At 38.8% G+C, this 22,068-nt stretch overlaps 2 protein-coding genes and 1 pseudogene across 7 annotated transcripts in view; 2 read left to right on the forward strand and 1 right to left on the reverse strand.

Moving 5' to 3' along the window:
- DLGAP4 (DLG associated protein 4) overlaps nucleotides 1-22,068 on the reverse strand; it is a 105,423-nt gene that overhangs the window by 6,562 nt on the left and 76,793 nt on the right. The window lies entirely within an intron of this gene.
- LOC118618182 (60S ribosomal protein L35-like) lies at nucleotides 1,697-2,068 on the forward strand. The gene has a single exon (XM_036244224.1). The coding sequence runs from the start codon at nucleotides 1,697-1,699 to the stop codon at nucleotides 2,066-2,068; it is 372 nt and encodes a 123-aa protein (XP_036100117.1).
- LOC118618181 lies at nucleotides 16,654-17,171 on the forward strand (annotated as a pseudogene). Its single transcript, XR_004957021.1, has one exon. The product of XR_004957021.1 is annotated as a 60S ribosomal protein L21-like (transcript).

The raw sequence follows: 22,068 nt of genomic DNA on the forward strand, positions 1-22,068 counted from the left end.
GCTTTTCCATACAAACTGCCTGTCTTGGCTCATGCTGCAGACTTTCCTAAAATTTCTCAAACCCCAAACAAGCAGCATCTGGCCTCAGCATACCCTGTGCCTCTTACTAAGTGGTCCCAGGTTCAGAACTAGCATCAGATGGCCTTGGTTCTCTTTCAGGCATCTCCAAGTCCAGGATAAGTGGCAACCATCTGCAGATCACTTTGTAGTTCATACCAGGTGGCCCTGGGCAGGACTCTTGTAAAGAATCCACTGATCAAAGAAGTCACAGTGGGAGTTGGAAACATTACATATCCTAATTGTTAGATATGCCAATGTAGTACAGGGAAATCCACAGGCTTCAAAACTTATATTTTTAAAAAGGACTGGATGATAAACAAATGATCTAAGTATCCAGTTTAAGACATTAGTGAAGGAACAATACCATTAACCCAAAAAGAGGGTTATTTATTACTTTATTAATAATGTAATAAACCAACATATAATATAGGATTGATGAAATTATGAAACCCTGCCAGACTGACCAAGATAAAAATGAGACAGGTACAAATAAAAAAGATTAGGAATGAGAAAAAGGACCATATAATTGTTATTTTGAAAAAGAGAGTTATAACCCTGGCCAGTTTTGTTCAGTGGTTAGTGTCAGCCCACGGACCCAAAGAGTTGCAGGTTTGATTCCTGGTCAAGGGCACGTACCTCAGATGCAGGTTCGATCCCCAGCCCCTGCCGGGGTTGTTTGGGAGGCAACCAATAGATGTGTCCTTCTCACATCGATGTTTTTCTTTCTCTCTCTTCCTCACTCCCTCCTACTCTATCTAAAAATCAATGGGAAAATATCCTCGAGTGAGGATTGAAGAAAAGGAGAGTTCTACAAAACAAAGAAGTACAAGATAATTTTGTTGTTACACACAGAGAAAATGAATACAAGAAACATCCCAAACTCATTTTATGAAGCTAGATAACCTTAATACTAAAATAGGACTAGCAAAAAAAATTTAAGTTATTATTATATATATATATATATATTTTTTATCCTCACCCGAGGATATTTTTCCATTTTTTGTACAGATAGAGTGGGAGGGAGAGAGAGGAAGGGAGAGAGAGAGAGAGAAACATTGATGTGAAGGGACACATTGAGTGGCTGCCACCCGCACAACCAACCAGGGCCGGGGACAAACTGCAACCGAAGTACGTGCCCTTAGCGGGAACCGAACCCAGGTCTCTCCGGACCGCAGGCCGACGCTCTAACCGCTGAGCCAAACTGGCCAGGGCAAATTTAAGTTATTATTAAAGCAGATACTAACAAATCAAGTCCAACAGTATACTAAAATGATAATATATCATAATTCAGCTGGGTTTATTCTTGTACTATAAGACGGATTAAAAAATTCTAATAACTTCTGATTTTGGCTGTGAAAAACCAGTCAGAATCAGACAGACTGAACCCTCTCACCAAGAACAAGTAAAAAAAAAAAAGAAATCCAAATAAAATATCAAAACAAAAAGAAATCTCTTTCAAGGCATTAAAAAATTATCAAATCAGCCAGAATTTGAGAGGCTAAGATTCCAGTAAGAAGGAAAACAATATTCAGGTGAGTCTGATATTTTACACTGCTTTTCACCCAACACATCTTGCAGCTTATCAGCAGCACAGGCTAAGAAGCCGAGCAGAAAGCAGGTGGAGGCTTGGTCAGCAATGGCCAAAATTAAGGCTGGAGACCTTAGCAGCAAGAAGGAGGAGGAGCTGCTCAAACAGCTGGATGACCTGAAGGTGGAGCTGCCTCAGCTGTGCGTCACCAAAGTGACAGGCAGTGTGACTTCCAAACTTTCTAAGGTCCAGGTTGTTTGCAAATCTATTGCCTGTGTTCTTACCGTCATTAACCAGACTCAGAAAGAGAACCTCAGGAAATTCTACAGGGGAAAGAAGTACAAACCCTTGGATCTGCGGCCCAAGAAAACATGGGACATGTGCTATCAGCTCAACAAGCATGAAGAAAACTTGATGACCAAGAAGCAGCAATGGAAGGAGTGGCTATACCTACTGTGGAAGTATGCGGTCAAGGCCTGAGCTTCATGGGTCAATAAAGTACAAACTGGCTGACAAAAAAAAAAAAAAAAAGCTGAGCAGAGCTTGTGGCAGTTTCATGGGGACAGGGAAACCAAAATTGGAATTCAGAGTGACTAAGCAGACAGGACTTAAAGAAAGTACTTTAGGCTGAGCAAAGCTTCCAGCAGTCTTAATGTGTGGGAGAGATAAAAAATGGATCTCAGGGTCTGCCAAGGAAGAAAGGTTTGGAAAATATCACAGGCTATATAACTGGGATTGAGGGGTACACACCAGAATAAGGGCAAACTAGAATATAAACTAGCTATCACACAAAAAACAGTCTGAATCAGTTCAATCCCATATTGGATTGAGTTGGTCTGGCTCTACTATAAGTGCCTGTAAGAAACAAAAGTACATTATTTTGTTTTTTTCATCCTCATTAAAGGACATTTTTTTTGCATTTATCTGCAGATAGAGAGGGAGGGAGAGAGGGAGTAAGAGAGAGAGAGAGAGAGAGAGAGAGAGAGAGAGAGAGAAATCGATGTGAAAGAGAGACATTGACTGGTTGCCACCCACACAACCCTGACCAGGGCTGGGGACAAATTGCAACCGAGGTACGTGCCCTTAGCAAGAACTGAACCTGGGTCTCTCTGGTCCGTGGGCCGATGCTCTAACTGCTGAGCCACACCCCGGCCAGGGCTCTTTTTTATTTTAAGAACAGAAAATCATCCTGAGCCACAAATTATCTTTGTAGTTTTCATATGATGATTCTGGTTTTGAATAAAAATTACCAAGCCTACCAGGAGATAGGACCAAAATGACTGCACACCAAAAGAGATAAAATACAGAAAAGAAAAAGACCTCCAGGGGCTATCGACACTAGAGCTACTTGACAAGGGCTATAAAACAACTCTGAATATGGTCAAGAAAATATATGACAAGATGAAGAATTTCAGAATCTATCAAGAATAAAATGTAAATTCTAGAACTAAAAAATATAGTAACTGAAATTAAGACAGTAATAGATGGGCTTAATACATTAGTCACAGCTGAACTATACAATAATCCTACAGGAAATATCCAGAATGAGGCTCAGAGGAGGAAAAACACAGGAAAATACAGGAAAGAGAAGAAAGAAACCTATTACAGCAGTCTAATGTGTAATTGAAGTTCACAAGGAGAGTAGCAAAATGGAACAGAAATTTGAGGAAATAAAAGTCAGGGCTTGCCCGGCTGGTGTGGCTCAGTGGATTGAGCGTCCTCCCATGGGCTAAGAGGTCCCGGTTCCATTCCTGGTTAGGGCATTTGCTTGGGTTGCAGGCTCGATCCTCAGGCAGGGTGTGCAAGAGGCAACTGATTGATTTTTTTCTCTCTCCCTTCCTCTCTCTCCCAAAAAATCAATAAAAACATTAAAAAAAAAAAAAAGGGTCAAGACTTTTCTGAAACTGATGGAAGTTTTTAAACCCTGTGGACATCAAGCTGAAAAAATACAAAGAAAATCATAACTAAGTATCACAGTAAAACTGATAAAACTCAAGGAGAAAATCTTAAAAGGAGACAGAGGGGGAAAAACAAATTCGTCAAAGGAGCAGCAAGAAGATTGACAGCTGACTTTTCAATAGAAAGGCTGGAAACCAGAACATAGTAGAAAACATTTATATAGTGTTGAAAAAAGTTCAATGCTAACCTAGAATGTCATATTTAGCAAAAATATTATTCAAAAAAAGAGGGAAAGATACATTTTAAGATAAATACTGCATTAAAATAAATACTAAAGGGAGTTCTTTTTTTCCTTTTTCCTTTTTTTTTATCGTCCCAAAGACATTTTTCCATTTTTTGTTCAGGTAGAGTGGGAGGCAGAGAGAGGAACAGAGAGAAAGAGAAACATCGATGTGAAAGGGACACATCGAGTGGTTGCCACCCGCACAACCAACCAGGGCCAGGGACAAACTGCAACCGAGGTTAAGTGCCCTTAGTGGGAACCGAACCCGGGTCTCTCTGGACCGCAGGCCGATGCTCTAACTGCTGAGCCAAACCGGCCAGGGCCTAAAGAAGCAAGAAACAGAGTACAAACAGAAAGGGTAAGTATGTGGGTAAAGCTAAGTAAATATTGTAATACTGACTGTATAAAACAAAAATCTCTGTGGCAACTGGAATACATATAGAACTAAAATATTTCAGCCCTGGCCGGTTTGGCTCAGCGGTTAGAGCGTCGGCCTGCGGTCCTGAGAGACCCAGGTTCGGTTCCCGCTAAGGGCGTGTACCTCGGTTGCAGCCACTCGATATGTTCCTTTCACATCGATGTTTCTCTCTCTCTCTCTGTTCCTCTCTCTCCCTCCCACTCTACCTGAACAACAAAAAAAAATAACTAAAATATTTCACAATACACAGTCAGGAGGGGCATAAAAGTGTTCTCAGGTCCTTGGCATCATCTGTGAAGTGGTAAAGGTACTAATTAAGTCTTTTTTTTCCCCAATCCTCACCTGAGAATACGTTTTTATTGATTTCAGAGAGAGAGAGAGAAAGTGAGACGGAGAAACATCAATCAGTTGTCTCCATAGGCACCCCGATCGGGGATCAAACCTGAGACCTTTCAGTGTACAGAATGATGCTCTAACTAACTGAGCCATGCCAGCCAAAGCTAGTCTTTACAAAGTCAAGGATTTGGGTTGAAATCTTTAGATTAACTACTAAAAGAATAATAAGAGTTTTCACCATTACATTGCCTAGGGCAAGAGAAACAAAGGAAAAAGTTAATAAATGGGACTACATCAAACTAAACAGCTTCTGCACAGTAAAAGAAACAAACATCAAAATGAAAAGGGAACCGACTGTATGGGAGAACATATTTGCCAATGATACATCAGATAAGGGGTTAATTTCTAAAATACATACAGTACTCATACAACTTAACAAAAGGAAGACAAACATTCCAATTTAAAAATGGGCAGAGGACCTGAACAGACACTTCTCCGAACAGTACATACAAATGGCCAAGAGACATATGAAAAAATGCTCAACCATTAGTGAGATGCAAATTAAAATGACTATGAGGTATCACCTCACACCTGCCAGAATGGTTGCCATCAACAAATCATCAAACAAGTGCTGGCAAGGAAGTGGAAAAAAGGGGACTCCAGTACACTGCTGGTGGGAATGCAGACCATTGCAGCCACTATGGAAAACAATATGGAGTTTCCTTAAAAAATTAAAAATTCTCAGTGATTCCACTTCTAGGAATATATTCTAAGAAGCCTGAAACACCAATCAGAAAGATTATATGCACCCCCATGTTCATAGTAGCTCTATTTACAATAGCTAAGATCAGCCCAAGTGCCCACCAGTAGATAAATGGATGAAAAAGTTATGGTACATGTACACAATGGAATACGATGCAGCTGTTAAGAAAGATTTCATCCTTTGAGATGACATGGAATGACCTGGAGAATATTATGCTAAGTGAAATAAGCCAATCAAAGAAAGACAAGTATCACATGATCTCACTTATTTGTGGAATATAATGTACAAAATAAGCTGATGAACAAAACAGATCCAGAGACATGGAAGTAGGGCACAGACTGACAAACTTCCGAGGGAAGGAGGGGGCAGCAGGAAGAGATAAACCAATATATGCATAACCAATGGACACAGACAACAATGCAGTGAAAGTGTGTGTGTGTGGGGGTGTCAATGGGGGAAAAAGGGACATCTGTAATAAAAAATTACTTAAAAAAATAGTAAGATAACATGAGAAAAATGGAAATACGTGATTAATCCAAAAAGAAGACAATAAAGGAGAAAACTCTATTAATATAATTTACCACATTACTAGATTTAAAAAGAGAAACCATTATCTAAATAGATACAGTAGAAAACTCTCTTAAATTCACAATTTTCTTTAAAAAATTTTTTTTTTCTTTATTGATTTTAGATAGAGAGGAAGGGAGAGGGAGAGAGAGAGAGAGAGAGAGAAACATCAATGATAGAGAACATTGGCTGCCTCCTGCATGCCCCCCATTGGGGATCGGGCCCACAACCTGGGCATGTGCCCTGACTGGGAATCGAACTGGCGACCTCTTGGTGCATGGGTCAACACTCAACCACTGAGCCACACTTGCTGAGCTCAACAATTTTCTTAACCAGAATAAGATATCTATAACAAACTTACACCATATTCAGTGGTATAATTCCTTATTTATGGATAAAAATAAGAATATAGCAAGGTTTTCAGATATGAGATTAAGGTCAAGAACATTTCATCAACAATAGAAAATGCAATAACAAAAAACTTACATCCCTCCAAAATTAAAATACTAATTTAACAAAGCTTTAAAAAATTGAAAGACACTAAATAAGACCTAAAAAAATGGGGAGACATAATTATGTTCTTGGATAGAAAAGACTCAATTCATAAGAATGTCAATTTTCCCTCAAATTAATCTAGAGTTCATATAATTTCATTTAAAATCTCAACATGGAACTAGAAAAGTTGACTCTAAAATTTGTATGGAGGAGCCAAGAGCCAAGATTAATTAGCCAAATCACTTTTGAAGATGCAAGCTTGGGGGAACTTGTCCTTCTAATTGTCAAGATTCATCATACACTTATAATAATGAAGAAAGTATTATTTGGACTGAGGGCTAGCCTAATGAACAGAACAGAAAGCTCAGTAACAGAGCATCACATATAAGAAACCTGCTACTTGTCAAAGCTGTACTGCATATCAATTGGATAAAGATGAACATTTTAATACATTACTATCCAATAAGAAAAAATTAATAGAGCCCTATCTCAATCCATGCAGATCAGTTTCAAGGGATCAAAGACTTAAATGTGGAAGACAAAACTTGAAAAATGTTAGAAGCAAACAGTAAAATATCTCTTTGGCTTTGGGAGAAGGATAGATTTCTTAAGTTACAAAAAAGTACAAAACCATAAAGGATAAGACTGATAAGTTTAACTATAAAATTAAGAATAGCTGTTCATTTAAAAGATATAAAGAGCCCGGCCGGTGTGGCTCAGTGATTGAGCATCAATCCATGCACCAAGAGGTCGCCGGTTTGATTCCTGGTCAGGACACATGCCTAGGTTGTGGGCCTGATCCCCAGTGGGAGGCATGAAGGAGGTGGCCAATCGATGTTCTCTCTCATCGATGTTTCTATCTCTCTCTCCCTTTCCCTTCCTCTCTCTTACAATCAATAAAGAAAAAAAAATTAAAATAAAAAGATATAAAGAGAGTGAAAAGACAAATTACAAACTGGGAGATTTTTGCAATACATATAACTGACAAAAGTTCCAGAATCAGATATATAAAGATTGCCTATGAGGCAATAAAAAAAAGACAATAGAAAAATGAGCAAAAAATGTGAATGGGCATTTCACATAGGAGGAAACATAAATGGCTAATATGTTTAAAGATGCTCAATGTCATCAGTAACCAATGAAATACAAATTATAACTACTATTTCTTCTTATCTGTACATTGGGGGAAGGAAAAAAACCTCATACATACTGAGTGTAAGCAAAGATGTAGCACTGGGTCCTTTCACACAGTGCTGAGGGAATAATAAATTGGTATAATCACTTTAGAAAACAATTAGGTATTTCTTGTAAAAACACATGCATACCCTATGGCCCAAGCATTTCTGCTCCCAGTATACACCTTGGAGAACTCTTGTATATGTACACTAGAGCATATCATGGTCAGATATGTTCACAGTAACCCACAGTAACCCACAGCTTACACCATACTTCATGGTGGGAGGCTAATTTCTCCCTAAGATCAGGAATGAGATAAGAACAAGGATGCTGCATACCACTTCTAGTTCACATCATATTGGAGCCAGGGCCATTAGGCAAAAACAAAATATAAGGAATCTAGATAGGAAAGTAAGACTATTTTCAGATTAAATGATCTTGTATGAAAAAAAATCCTAAGGAATACCCACCAAAACTTAGAACTAATACAAGTTCAGCAAGGTTGCAGCATCCAAAATCAATAAACAAAAATAAATTGTATTTCTAAACACTAACAATGGACAATCTGAAAATGAAATTAAGAAAACAATTTCAGCCCTGGCCGGTTTGGCTCAGTAGTTGGAGCGTCGGTCCAGAGAGACCCAGGTTCGGTTCCCGCTAAGGGCACGTACCTCGGTTGCAGTTTGTACCCGGCCCCGGTTGGGGTTATGCGTGACGCAGCCACTCGATGTGTCCCTTTCACGTCAATGTTTCTCTCTCTCTCTCTCTCTCTCTCTCTCTCCCCCCCCCCTCCCTCCCTCTCTATCTGAACAAAAATGGAAAAATGTTCTCAGGTGAGGATGAAAAAAAAAAAAAAGAAAATTTCATTTACAATAGCATCAGAAAGAATAAAATAGGAATAAATTTAACAAAAGAAACATGACTTGGACACTGAAAATTATGAAACAGTATGGAAAGAAAATTTTAAAACCTAAATAAACTGAAAGATATTCTGTTTATGGATTAGAAGGCTTAACAGTAGCATGGCAGTACTCCTCAAATTGAATTACAGATTTAACACAATCCCTATCAAAATACAGTCATAGCTTCCTTTTTTTTGCAGAAATTGAAAATATCCTAAAATTTATATGGAAAGGCAAGAACAAAGTATGTACATTAGAACTTTTTTTTTTTTATCCTCACCCGAGGATACTTTTCCATTTTTTGTACAGATAGAGGGGGAGGGAGAGAGAGGAAGGGGGAGAGAGAGAGAAACATCGACGTGAAGGGACACATCGAGTGGCTGCCACCCGCACGACCAACCATGGCCGGGGACAAACTGCAACCGAAGTACGTGCCCTTAGCGGGAACCGAACCCAGGTCTCTCTGGACCGCAGGCCGACGCTCTAACCGCTGAGCCAAACTGGCCAGGGCAATTAGAACTTTCTTTAGTGAGAGCCTGAGAGTTGTCCTAACTTCTTTTATTTGTATTTTTATTTGAAGAGTATTTTTATTTGATAAGTTTCAAAACTTATCACAAACCTATAGTAATGAGGACAGCATGGTACTGGCATAAGCTTATACATGTACATCTATGCAATGAAATAGAATTGAGAGTCCAGAAATAAATCCTTACATTTATGGTCAACTGATTTTTTTTTTAGGTCTTTTTTTTTTTTTTAATCCTCACCAGAGGACATTTTTCAACATTTTGTTGAGATAGAGTGGGAGGAAGAGAGAGAGAGAGAAACATAGATGTGAAAGGGACACATCGAGTGGCTACCACCCGCACGACCCAACCAGGGCCTGGGACAAACTGCAACCGAGGTACATGCCCTTAGCGGGAACCGAACCCGGGTCTCTCCAGACCACAGGCCGAAGATCTAACCGCTGAGCCAAACCGGCCAGGGCTGGTCAACTGATTTTTAACAACAATGCCAAGACTATTCAATGGGGAAAGAACATGGTGCTGGGACAACTGGATATCTGTATGTAAAAGAATGAATGTGAGTCCATACTTCATGAAAATTAACTCGTATACGAAAATCAACTCAAAATGGAACATAGTGTAACAGCAAAAACCCATGGTACAAGTATTCAAAAAACAACACCCAACGGTATAATTAAAAATTCAGGATGTGCTTACCATGATGGCAGAATTATAAAGTGATATTTATCACTGGACTCCAAGATATTTATAACATTCTAGTTTGTAAACTAAGTGGTAGGGACATGAATGTTCTTTTTAATATTTAATATTTTTCTTTATGCTGTCTACTCTTTGCATGTATATTTCACAATAAAAATAAAGATTAATAAGAGTGAGAGCAAAATAAAGATTTTCAATTAAATACAAACAGTTAATGCCAGCTCTGAGGTATCACTAAAAGAAGTTCTAAAGGATATACTCAACAAAGAAAGATGATCCAGGGAGGAAGATATAAGAAGGAAGGGTGAGCAAAGAAAATAAACATAGAGAAATCTAAGTAAATAACTGAAAAATAATTATCATATAATTATACAATAAGCTGAAAATCATATAATAATTATTTGTGGGGTTTTAACAGTCAGGTAAATGATATTTTAAGGTCTTGTTTGGGAGAAAAGTAAAGACGTTGAATAACTTAATGCTAAATTTTGAAGGTTAAAAGAATAGAAATACAGTGTGTCACTTCTGTGACAGAGAATGCTAGTCGTCCTCAATATTTGTTTCTCTTTCTCAGAAATAGACCCTTTGATTTTCTTTTTTATGTCATAAGAACTCTAGTCAGATAAGGTAAAAACACAGCCATTTCTTAGGCATAGTTTCCAGGATGAAGTATCGTCAAATGGAAAATCTGAGGCATGATATGCAGAATATTAGAATCATATAACAAGTTACACTAGAATCAGAATTAGAATAAGGACTTCTATTGTTAGTATATTACATCTCTATAATGTGCAGACACTGTCTACTAAGCACAACACAGGCTTCTGAAAACAAGTGGTCTGTGGGGACCTTAGATTGTTAACTGGGCACGTAGGAACCTGGAATCAAGCACTTCCCAGGCCCCCTTGCAACAAGATATGAGTAGCTACATGTCTGTCTGGTCAGAGGAGTAGCAGTAGAAGTGATGTGCAGGGCTGGCTTACTCTTTTTTTGCTACTGGTTCCTTTGCTGGCTGGATTGCTGTTGGGATTTTGGAATCCAGCAGCCACTTGGAAAAATAAGAAAACCTTGTAAACGGAAAGCCAATTATTACATCAAACCTCAAGATGTCATAATTGGGACTCTAGCTTTACTATCTCGGACATTTTTGAACTTCAAATAAACAATCTCATTCAAATCACTTTTTCTTTCTTTTTTAAAAAATGTTTTTTATAGGCAAGCCTGATCCCAATTAATACAGCCTCAAAAGTAGTAAAAGGAATGGGGAAAGGAAAGCATAATCCAAAAGAAGGCAAGGGGTGGGAGGAGTAGAACAAATACCACAAAGTAACAATGTAAGAATAAATCCAAATATATAGAAACCCCACTGTAAGTGGACTGCATTGTCTACCTCTGCAGTAAAAACCAACATACCGGACAAAACACAAAATCCAGGCATATGCTGATTATAAGAGAGATTATAAGGATGGTGAAAAGTTGAAAGTAAAAGAATGGAAAGAGGTATTATACCAGAAAAAACACTAACCAAAGGACAGCGGGTACAGTGATATTCATAACACACAAAATAAGACTAAGGCAAAACACAAATATGCATTTGGAAAAATTTAGTAACTGAATCACTGAACATTCACTAGGAACATTACAAATCTAAACTTGATACATCTAAGATATTTTCAAAATAATATAAAGCAAAATTTGACAGAATTTAAAGGAGAAATGGACAAACTCACCATCTTATAGATAGTGGTATAATATAGACATGTTCCCTAAACACAACACAACTAAATTGAAAAAAAACCCAAACACATACATACAGAAAACCACAAACACACACAAACACAAAACCACAAGCTAATATTTTGGATTAAAACACCCTGCCACTCCAGTTCTCCCTCTGCAACCTTACCTCAGTGGCTCTGCACTCTCCCGGATGACCATTTCAGATTTCTCACACCTCCAAAGCCTCCTCTCCACTTTCTCACTCTGTGGTGATGCCCCCTCAGAGCACACAGTTAACTCTTCTTGAAATCCTCAATCAGCTGGGTTCCAGTTGCCTTTTCCCATCCCACTGGCCGCTCCTCCTTTCCCACCATGAAGTATTAGTGTCTTGGGGCTCAGTCTTTGCACCATGCCTCTACTCTAGACGTTCTCATCTCATTTTTGTTTTAGCCTTACCTGTACTTTGATGAGTCCAAAAATAATATCTTCAACCTGGACCTCTCCCTGACTCATATCCAACTGCTTGCTTGACTTTTCCACTCTGATATCTAATAATGAGTATTACATTTAATAATGTTCAAAATGCAATTCCTACACTAGTTTTTCCTAGCATGGTGGCAACTCCATTCTTTTCGTCACTCAGATGCCAACCCATTTTTGAAAATATTATATTTATTGGAGTGACTTTGGTTATTATTTTTTATTTTATTTTTCTTTATTGATTTTAAGAGAGAGAGGAAGGGCAGGGAGAGAAAGATCGAAGCATCAATGAGAGAGAACATTGCCTGGCCGCCTCCTGCATGCGCCCAACTGGGGATCTGGCCCACAACCTAGGCGTGTGCCCTGACCAGGAATCGAACTGGTGACATCCTGGTTCATGGGTCGATGCTCAACCACTGAGCCACACTGGCTGGGCATGACATTGGTTATTAACATTACATAAGTTTCCCATATACAATTCTATAATACATCATCTACATATTGCATTGTGTGCTCACCACCCAAAGTCTAGTTTCCTTCTGTCACCATATAGTGTCCTTTCACTCTTATTCCATATCCAATCCATTAGGAAATCCTGCTCTACCTTCCAAATAAAGCCAGAATCTGACCCCTCCCTTAAACGCTCCATGGCCACCATCATCTCCTCTGTTTCAGATTATGGTTACAGCCTCCTAACCCACCTCCCAACTTCAACTTGTGCCTTTTCCCCACTCTCTTTTATTTTTTTTATCCTGACATTTTTCCATCTTTTGTTCAGAAAGAGTGGGAGGGAGAGAGAGAGAGAGAAACGTCAATGTGAATGGGACACATTGAGTGGCTGCCACCCACACGACCCAACCAGGGCTGGGGAAAAACTGCAACTGTGATACGTGCCCTTAGCGGGAACCAAACCTGGGTCTCTCTGGACTGCAGGCCAACACTCTAACTGCAGGCCTAGCCAAACCGGCCAGGACTGCCCCACTCTCTTTTGAATAGAGAAACCAGATTAATCCTTTTTACAAAAACATTTTTTTTTCTTTCTTTAAAAATTTTTTTTTCCTTTATTGATTTTAGAGAGAGAGGAAGGGAGAGGGAAAGAGAGATAGAAACATTGATGAAAGAGAACATCGATTGGTCACCTCCCGCATGCCCCTCACTGGGGATTAGGCTCACAACCTGGGCATATGCCCTGAACAGGAATTGAACCCACGACCTCTTGGTGTGTGGGTCGACGCTCAACCACTGAGCCACACTGGCCGGGCCCAGATTAATCCTATTTAAAAAGTTGCAGCACTCAAAACTCTTCTGGGAATAAAAGCCAAGGCTTTAGGAACACCTCTGAGGCCCTTTGTGAACTGGGGTGCTCACTATGACTTCATCTCTCGTCTCTTCTGTCCTGTTCACTGCTGCAGCCACAATGGCCACCTTCCCTAGGCCTGGACCACATCCACCACTTGCCCACCATAGGAGTTCTCGGCCCCTTGCTGTTACCACTATTCTCCAGATCTCTAAGACTCCTCTCTCTCCCTTAAGGATTCTGCTCCAATCACCTTACCATGGAGGCCTTCTCTAACTTCCCTAAATGGGACAGCAACACTGCTCTGCCCAATGGTAGATACTCAGTAACTTGTTCAATGAATGAAGGTCAGGACCAGGGGAGGGAAGCTACTTTCTCCCTGCTATTCCACAATGTTCTTAAGCTCCCATAGTTAGACAAGATATGCATAAGACACAGTAAGATTAGAGACACAAAATTGCCATTCTAACAAATAATACAATCATTTATGATGTGAATCCAAGAGAACTGAGAGTTATAAAAGGCTGCTAGACACAAGATCAACTTACACGGATCAAACATCATTTCTATCTACTAGCAGTAACAAATTGGAATATATAAATATTAAAAAATGAGCCCTGGCCAGCATGGATTAGTGGTTAGAGCTGTGGTCCAAGCACCAAAGGGTCATGGGTTCAATTCTTGGTCAAGGGCATGTACCTGGGTGGCAGGTTTGATCCTCAGCTCAATTGGGGCATGTGCAGGAGGTAACCAATCAACGTGTGTCTCTCTCACATTAATGATTCTTTCTCTCTCCCTCCTCTCTCTCTCTTTCTCCCCCTATCCACCTACCTTCCACTCTCTCTAAAAGAAAACAAAAAACCAACAAATCAACAGAAAAAATATCCTTGGGTGAGGATTAACGAAAAAAAAAAACCCCAAAAACAACAAAAAACACCCTGGCTGATTTGGCTCAGCGGTTAGAGTACTGACCTGTGGACTGAAGGGTTGCAGGTTTGATTCCTGGTCAAGGGCACATACCTGGGTTGATCCCTGACCCTGGTAGGGGTCCTGTGGGAGACAACCAGTCGATGTGTCTCTCTCACACTGATGTTTCTCTCTCTACTCCGTTCCCCATTTCCATTCTATCTAAAAATCAACGTAAAATATCCTTGGGTGAGGATTCACCAAAAAAATAAAACATAGCACTGGCCGTTTTGGCTCAGCGGTTAGAGCACTGGCCTGTGGTCCAGAGAAACCCGGGTTCGGTTCCCACTAAGGGCATGTACCTTGGTTGCAGTCTGTCCCTGGCCCTGACTGGGTTGTGTGGGTGGCAACCACTCGATGTGTCCCTTTCACGTTGATGTTTCTCGCTCTCTCTCTCTCTCACTCTCTCTCTCTCCCTCCCTCCCTCCTTCCCTCCCTCCCTCCCACTCTATCTGAACAAAAAATGGAAAAATGTCCTCGGGTGAGGATAAAAATAATAATAAAAAAAATAAAACATAAAAATTAATAAATGAGCCTGGCCAGGTGGCTCAGTGGGTTGGAGCATCGTCCTGTACACAAAAAGGTTGCAGGTTCAGTTCTTGGTCAGGGCACATATGGGAGGCAACTGATTGACGTTTCTCACATTGATGTTCTCCCCGCCTTCCTCTTCCTTTAAAAAAAATCAATTAAAAAAAACACATATTCTTGGGTGAGGATTAAAAACATTCATTTTACTATCAAAACAAAAACTAGAAAGTATCAGGCAACCCACTTGGGTCCCACCTCCTGCTTCAGGGAGTCTGTCTGTTTTTCAAATAATCTTTCCTATTGCTTAAAAATAAAAACAAAAAAAAAACTAGAAAGTATCAAGGAAGGAATAAACCTAATAAAAATATGTAACACCTCAATAAAGAAATTAATAAAATTTAAATAGACCATATAAAAGGAGGTCTGAAAAAAAGCAATAAACATTATTCACAGGTAAAACTCAATATTGTACAGGTATCACTTCTTCCTAACTTAATCTATAAATGCCCCAGCAAAATGTTTCTGAGGAACTTGATATACTAAATTCTAAAATTAGTCTTGGAAGAATAAAGATGTAATTCAAGTTTTCTTTTTTGGATAAAAAGAATAAGGAAGGAGGATTCACCTTACTAGATACCAAATCGTGTTACAAAGTTATGGTAATTGAAGTTGTATTAACACATACAAGGACAAAAAAGCAGCAAAACAGAATGGAACCTAGAAACACACTTCTGCATATTTGAAAATTTGGCAGAGGTTGTGACTGACCTAGTATTACTAATTAGTGAGAAAAGTAGAGACTTCAATAACTAGTGTTGTGACAGCTGGCTTTCCATATGAAAAAAATAAAATGAGATCCTGGAATACACAAATATAAAGTACAGATGGACTAAACAGCTACATATATAAAAAAAACCCAAAAAAATCCCTTAACTTTGAAACCATGAAAAACTCTCTATGCCATTGGAATACAGGTGTTCTTAAGAATCACAAACATATGCACCTAATGACATATCATCCAAATATATGAAGCAAAAACTGACAGTTTGAAGGGAGAAGTAGACAGTTCTACAATAACAGAAACTTCAATAACCCTTTCACAGTAATGGATAGAACAACTAGATGGAAGATAAATAAGTTAATAGAGGACTTTAAGCAACACAACAAAGCAACTAGATCTAACAAACATATACAGAACACTCTACCCAATAACAATAGAATACACATTCTTCTCAAGTGTACGTGGGACATTTTCCAGGATGGATCGTATGTATGTGGGCCACAAATTAAGTCTCAATAGATTTTTTAAAAGGTAACAAAGTATCTTCTCTGACCTAATAGGATGAAGATAGAATTGATAACAAAAGGAAAACTGGAAAATTCACAGAACTGTGGAAATTAAGCAACACACTTACTTTTATTTTATTTGTTTTAAATCCTTACCCGAGGATATTTCTACATTTATCTTCAGACAGAGTGGGATGGAGAGAGAGAAACATCGATGTGAGAGACACATTGATTGGTTGACACCTGCACGACCCCAACTGGGGCCAGGGACGAACCACAACTGAGGTAGGTTCCCCTGGCCAGAACTGAACCCGGGACTCCCTGGTCCGCAGGCCAATGCTCTAACCGCTGAGCAAAACTGGCCAGGGCTAAGCAACACCTTTTAAACAGCTAATGGATCAAAGAAGAAATCACAAGGGAAACTAGAAAATACTAGAGATAAATGAAATTGAAAACAGAACATAACAAACCTATGGGACACAGCAAAAATGGTGCTAAGGTGGATAATGAATAGCTATAAATGCTTACATTAAAAACCAAGAAAGATTTCAAATCAACAACCTAACCTTACACTTAAGGAACTATAAAAAGAATAAACTAAGTCCAAAACTAGAAGAAAGAAAAATAATAAAAATTAGAGCAGAGATAAATGAAATAAAGAATAGAAAATAGGGAAATCAATGGAACAAAAGTTGTTTCTTTAAAAAGATCAACAGCTTCTTTTCGGCCGGAACCTCCATCTTCCAGTAATTCGCCAAAATGACGAACACAAAGGGAAAGAGGAGAGGCACTCGCTATATGTTCTCTAGGCCTTTTAGAAAACATGGAGTTGTTCCTTTGGCTACATACATGCGAATCTATAAAAAAGGTGATATTGTGGACATAAAGGGAATGGGCACTGTTCAAAAAGGAATGACCCACAAATGTTACCATGGCAAAACTGGAAGAGTCTACAATGTCACCCAGCATGCAGTGGGCATTGTTGTGAACAAACAAGTCAAGGGCAAGATTCTTGCCAAGAGAATTAATGTGCGTATTGAGCATATTAAGCACTCTAAGAACTGAGATAGCTTCCTGAAACGTGTGAAGGAAAATGATCAGAAAAAGAAGGAAGCCAAAGAGAAGGGGACCTGGGTTCAGCTGAAGCATTAGCCTGTTCCACCAGAGAAGCACATTTTGTGAGAACCAGTGGAAAGGAGCCAGAGCTGTTGGAACCCATCCCCTATGAATTCATGGCATGATAAGTGTAAAAAGAAGACCTCTATACTGATAAAAAATGTATCTCTTAATTGGGCAGAAGTATGATGTCCCTTCCCCCAAAAAAATAATTAAAGAAAACTTGGTGTCCTAAAAAAAAAAAAAAGATCAACAAAACTGACAAACCTTTAGAGAGCCAAAGAAAAAAAAGATCTGAATTACTAAAATCAGAAATGAAAGTCAAGATATTACTACCGATTCTATAGAAATAAAAGGATTATAAGAGAGTACTACGAACAACTGTATGCCAACAAACTGGATAACTTAGATAAAACGGACAAATTTCTAGAAACACAAAACCTACCAAGACTAAATCACAAAGAAATAGAAAATCTGAATAGCCCTATAACTAGTAAGGAGTTTGAGTCAATAATAAAAAACCTCCCAACAAAGAAAAGCCCTGGACCTGATGGCTCCAATGGTTAAGTTCTACCAAACATTTAAAAAGCTAATAACAACCCTTCTCAAACTTTTCCAAAAACTTGAAGAGGGAATACTTCCTAACTCATTCTAATGAGGCCAGCATTACCCTGATACCAAAGCCAGACAAAGACACTATAAGAACAGAAAACTACAGACGAAATATCCCTTGTGAATACTGATGCAAAAATCCTCAACAAAATACTAGCAAACTGAATTCAGAATACCAAATCTCAGGACAAAGTAGAATATGTTCCTAGAATGCAAGGATGATTCAACATATGAAAATTGATCAATGTAATATACCACATTAATAGAATGAAGGGAAAGAACCACATGATCATCTAAGAGATACAGAGAAAACAGTTGACAAACACCTTTCCATGATAAAAAAGCACAACAAACTAGGAATAGAGTAAACAGCTTCAACATAATAAAACCCACATATGAAAAACTCATAGTGAACATCGTACTGAAGGGTAAAAGACAAAAGTGTTTTCTCTAATATCAGGGACAAGGCAAGGAAGCCTGCTTTCATCACTTCCATTCAAACATTATACTGGAAGTTCTAGCCAGGGCAATTAGGCAAGAAAATAGAAATAAAGGGCATCCAAACTGGAAAAGAAGTAAAATTATTCTGTTTGAAGATGGTATGATCTATGTACAAAACACTGAAGATGTCACAAACAACAACACACACACACACACAAAACCGTTAGAGCTAATAAATGAATTCAAAGTAGCAGGGTATAAAGTCAACACAGCCCTGGCCGGTTTGGCTCAGTGGTTGGAGCGTCACCCTGCAGCCCAGAGTCCCAGGTTCGGTTCCCGCTAAGGGCATATACCAAAAAAAAAAAAAAAAAAAGTCAACACAAAAGTCAGCTGAATTTCTATATACTAACAATTACAAACCAATTTCAGCCCTGGCTAATTTGGCTCAGCAGTTAGAGTATCGGCCAGAATACCAAAGGGTCATGGGTTTGATTCCCAGTCAAGGGCACGTACCTGGGTTGTAGGTTGAGCCCCAGCCCTGGTCAGGGTTGTGTAGGAGGCAACCAATTGATGTCTCTCTCTCACATCGATGTTTCTCTCTCTCTTTCTCTCCCCCTCCCTCACTTCCCGTTCTATCTAGAAATTAATAGAAAATTATTCTCTGGTGAAGATTAACAACAACAACAAATCAATACAATAGTATTAAAAAAGAATAAAATATTTAGGAACTAACCAAGGAGGCAAAAGATTTGTACAATGAAAACTAGAAAATACGAAATTAAAGACATAATAAATGGAAACCATGTTCAAGAACTGGAAGACAATGTGATCCCTATCAAAATCCCATTGACTTTTTTGCAGAAATAGAAAAACTCACCCATTTTTTTTACAATGCATTGTGCATTTATTTCTACACATCCTTAGTCATTTACTTTCTGAAACAATCTTGTAAGCTTGGTATTATTTACAATACCCATTGCATACAACGACTAAAACTGGCAGTTATTGAGATTAAATAACTCATTAAAGTATATACATGCAAAATAACTCATTAAAATTTACACATGCAAAATTACAAAATTAGGATTTAAAAATTAAGTGTGTCAGCCAGAAAATATGCTAATGTTTTAAAGTCTATTAATTGTTTTATTAAATATTTGTTGAGAATATACCAGCAAAGAACTATGTTCTTTGCTATTTGTTCTTTACCAGCAAAGAACTATGTTCTGAGTTTAGAGAACAGAGCAATTAAGGAAAAAACTCATTCTTATAATTTATATGGAATCTCAAAGGACCTTGAATAGCCGAAACAATCTTGAAAAAGAACAGAGTTGTAGGATTTGTACTTTCTGATTTCAAACCTTACCATAAAACCACAGTAATCAACACAGTGTGGTACTGGCATAAAGACAGACACATAGATCAATGGTATAATGAGCCCAGAAATAAACCCTCACATGTATGACCAAATGATTTTTAAAAAATATATTTTTATTGATTTTTTAGAGAGAGAGGAAGGGAGAGCGAGATAGAAACATCGATGTAAGAGAGAAACATTGATTGGCTGCCTCCTGCACGCCTCCCACTGGGGAGTCAAGCCCACAACCCAGGCATGTGCCCTGACCAGGAATCAAACCGGGACCTCTCAGTCCAGGGGAGGATGCTGGGCCCAAATGACTTTTTAAATTCTTCACCCGAAGATATGTTTTTACTGATTTTTAGAGAGAGAGGAAGAGCGAGAGAAACGCTGATCTGAGAGGAACACTGATCTGTTGTCTCCTCCTGTACATGCCCCGACTAGGGATCGAACCCACAACCTAGGTATGTTCCCGGACAAAGAAACCTATTTTTTTATTTTTTTCATTGATTTTAGAGACAGAGGAAGGGAGAAGGAGAGAGAGAGAGAAACATTGATGAGAGAGAGAGAAACATCGATCAGCTGCCTCCTGCACATGCTCCGACCAGGAATCGAACCTGAGACCCTTCAGTACACAGGACGATGCTCCAACCACTCAGTCACACTGGCCAGGGTGAACCCACAACCTTTTGGTATACAGGACTAACTGAGTCACCCTGTCAGGGCATGGCCAAATGATTTTTGACAAAGGTGTCAAGACCATTTCAATGGAGCCCTGGCCGGTTTGGCTCAGCAGTTGGAGCGTTGGCCTGCGGACCAGAGAGTCCCGGGCTCGGTTCCCGCTAGGGGCACGTACAAAAAATAAATAAATTTATTTTTAAAAAAGACCATTTCAATGGAGATAGGATAGGTCTTTTCAACAAATGATGTAGGGAAAATGTGATATTCGCGTGCACAAGAATGAAGTTGGCCACTTATCTAACACCATATAAAAAATTAACTCAAAATGGATCAAGGACCTACATATAAGATCTAACAATGAAAGTCTTAGGAGAAAACATAGGACAAAAGCTTCATGACACTGGATTTGGCAATGAATTCTCAGATATGATAACAAAGGCATAGGTAACAAAGAAAAAAATAGACAAATTAGACTTCATGAAAGTTTTAAAATCTTGTGCATCAAAAGATACTATCCACAGAGAAAAAGACAACCCACAGAATGGGAGGAAATATTTGCAAATCATGTATCTGGTAAGGGATTAATATTCAGAATATAAAGAAAACTAAAATTTTTAAATTACAGTTTAATTCAATATGATTTTGTATTAGTTTCAGGTGCATAGCATAGTGGTTAGATAATCATATACTTCACAAAGTGGTCCCTTCAATATTTCAGGTACGCAGCTGACACCATACATAGTTATTACAATATTATTAACTATATTCCCTATGCTGTACTTTACATCCCCATGACTATTTTGTAACTACCAATTTGTACCCTTTTTCACCCAGCTTCCCAACCCTCCTCCATCTGGCAACCATCAATTTGTTCTCTGTACCTATGAATCTGTTTCTATTTATTTTTTAAAAATCCTCATCTGAGCCCTGGCCAGTTTGGCTCAATGGTTAGAGCGTCGGCCTGTGATCAGAGACCTGGGTTAGGTTCCCGCTGAGGGCGTGTACCTCGGTTGCAGTTTGTTCCTTGCCCTGGTTGGTTGTGCGGGTGGCAGCCACTTGATGTGTCCCTTTCACGTCAGTGTTTCTCTCTTTCTCTCTCTTCCTCTCTCCCCCTCCTACTCTGTCTGAACAGAAAACTGAAAAATGTCCTCGGGTGAGGATTAAAAAAAAAATCCTCATCCGAAGATTTCCCCCCATTGATGTGAGAAAGACATCGACTGGTTGCCTCCTGCATGACCTTGACCAGGGCCAGGAACTGAACCACAACCAAGGTATGTGCCCTTGACCAGAATCGAACCTGTGACTCTTTGGTCTGTGGGCCAACTCTCTAACCACTGAGCCAAACTGGCTAGGGCATCTGTTTCCATTTTATTTGTTTGTTTATTTTACTTTTTAAATTCCACATGTAAGTGGAATCATATGGTATTTGTCTTTCTCTGACTTATTTTACTTAGTATATAATACCTTCCAGGTCCATCCATGTTGCTGCAAATGGTAAGATTTCATTATTTTTTATGGCCAAGTAATATTCCATTGTATATATGTATCACAACTTTTTATCCACTCATTTATTGAGAGAACATGGGTTTGTTCTATATCAATCTTTTTATCTTAATTTTTAATGTACATCCATAACTTAAAAAATAACTGGAAGGCCCTGGCCAGTTTGGCTCAGCAGTAGAGCCTCGGCCTGCGGACCAGAGAATCCCAGGTTCAGTTCCCACTAGGGGCATGTACCACAAAAAATAAAATAAAATAAAAAAATAAAAAAATAAAATAAAATAAAATTACTTATTAAAAAAAATAACTGGAAGCACAGTGATAGAAGAAAAATTGGACTTCAAAATTTAAAACTCTTTTGTGCATCAAAGGATACTATCAAGAAAGTAAAAAGACAACCTATATAATGGGAGAAAACAGCTGCAAATCCT

The sequence above is a fragment of the Molossus molossus genome, unplaced genomic scaffold (genome assembly GCF_014108415.1).
Source record: "Molossus molossus isolate mMolMol1 unplaced genomic scaffold, mMolMol1.p scaffold_m16_p_6, whole genome shotgun sequence".
Taxonomy (NCBI): domain Eukaryota; kingdom Metazoa; phylum Chordata; class Mammalia; order Chiroptera; family Molossidae; genus Molossus; species Molossus molossus.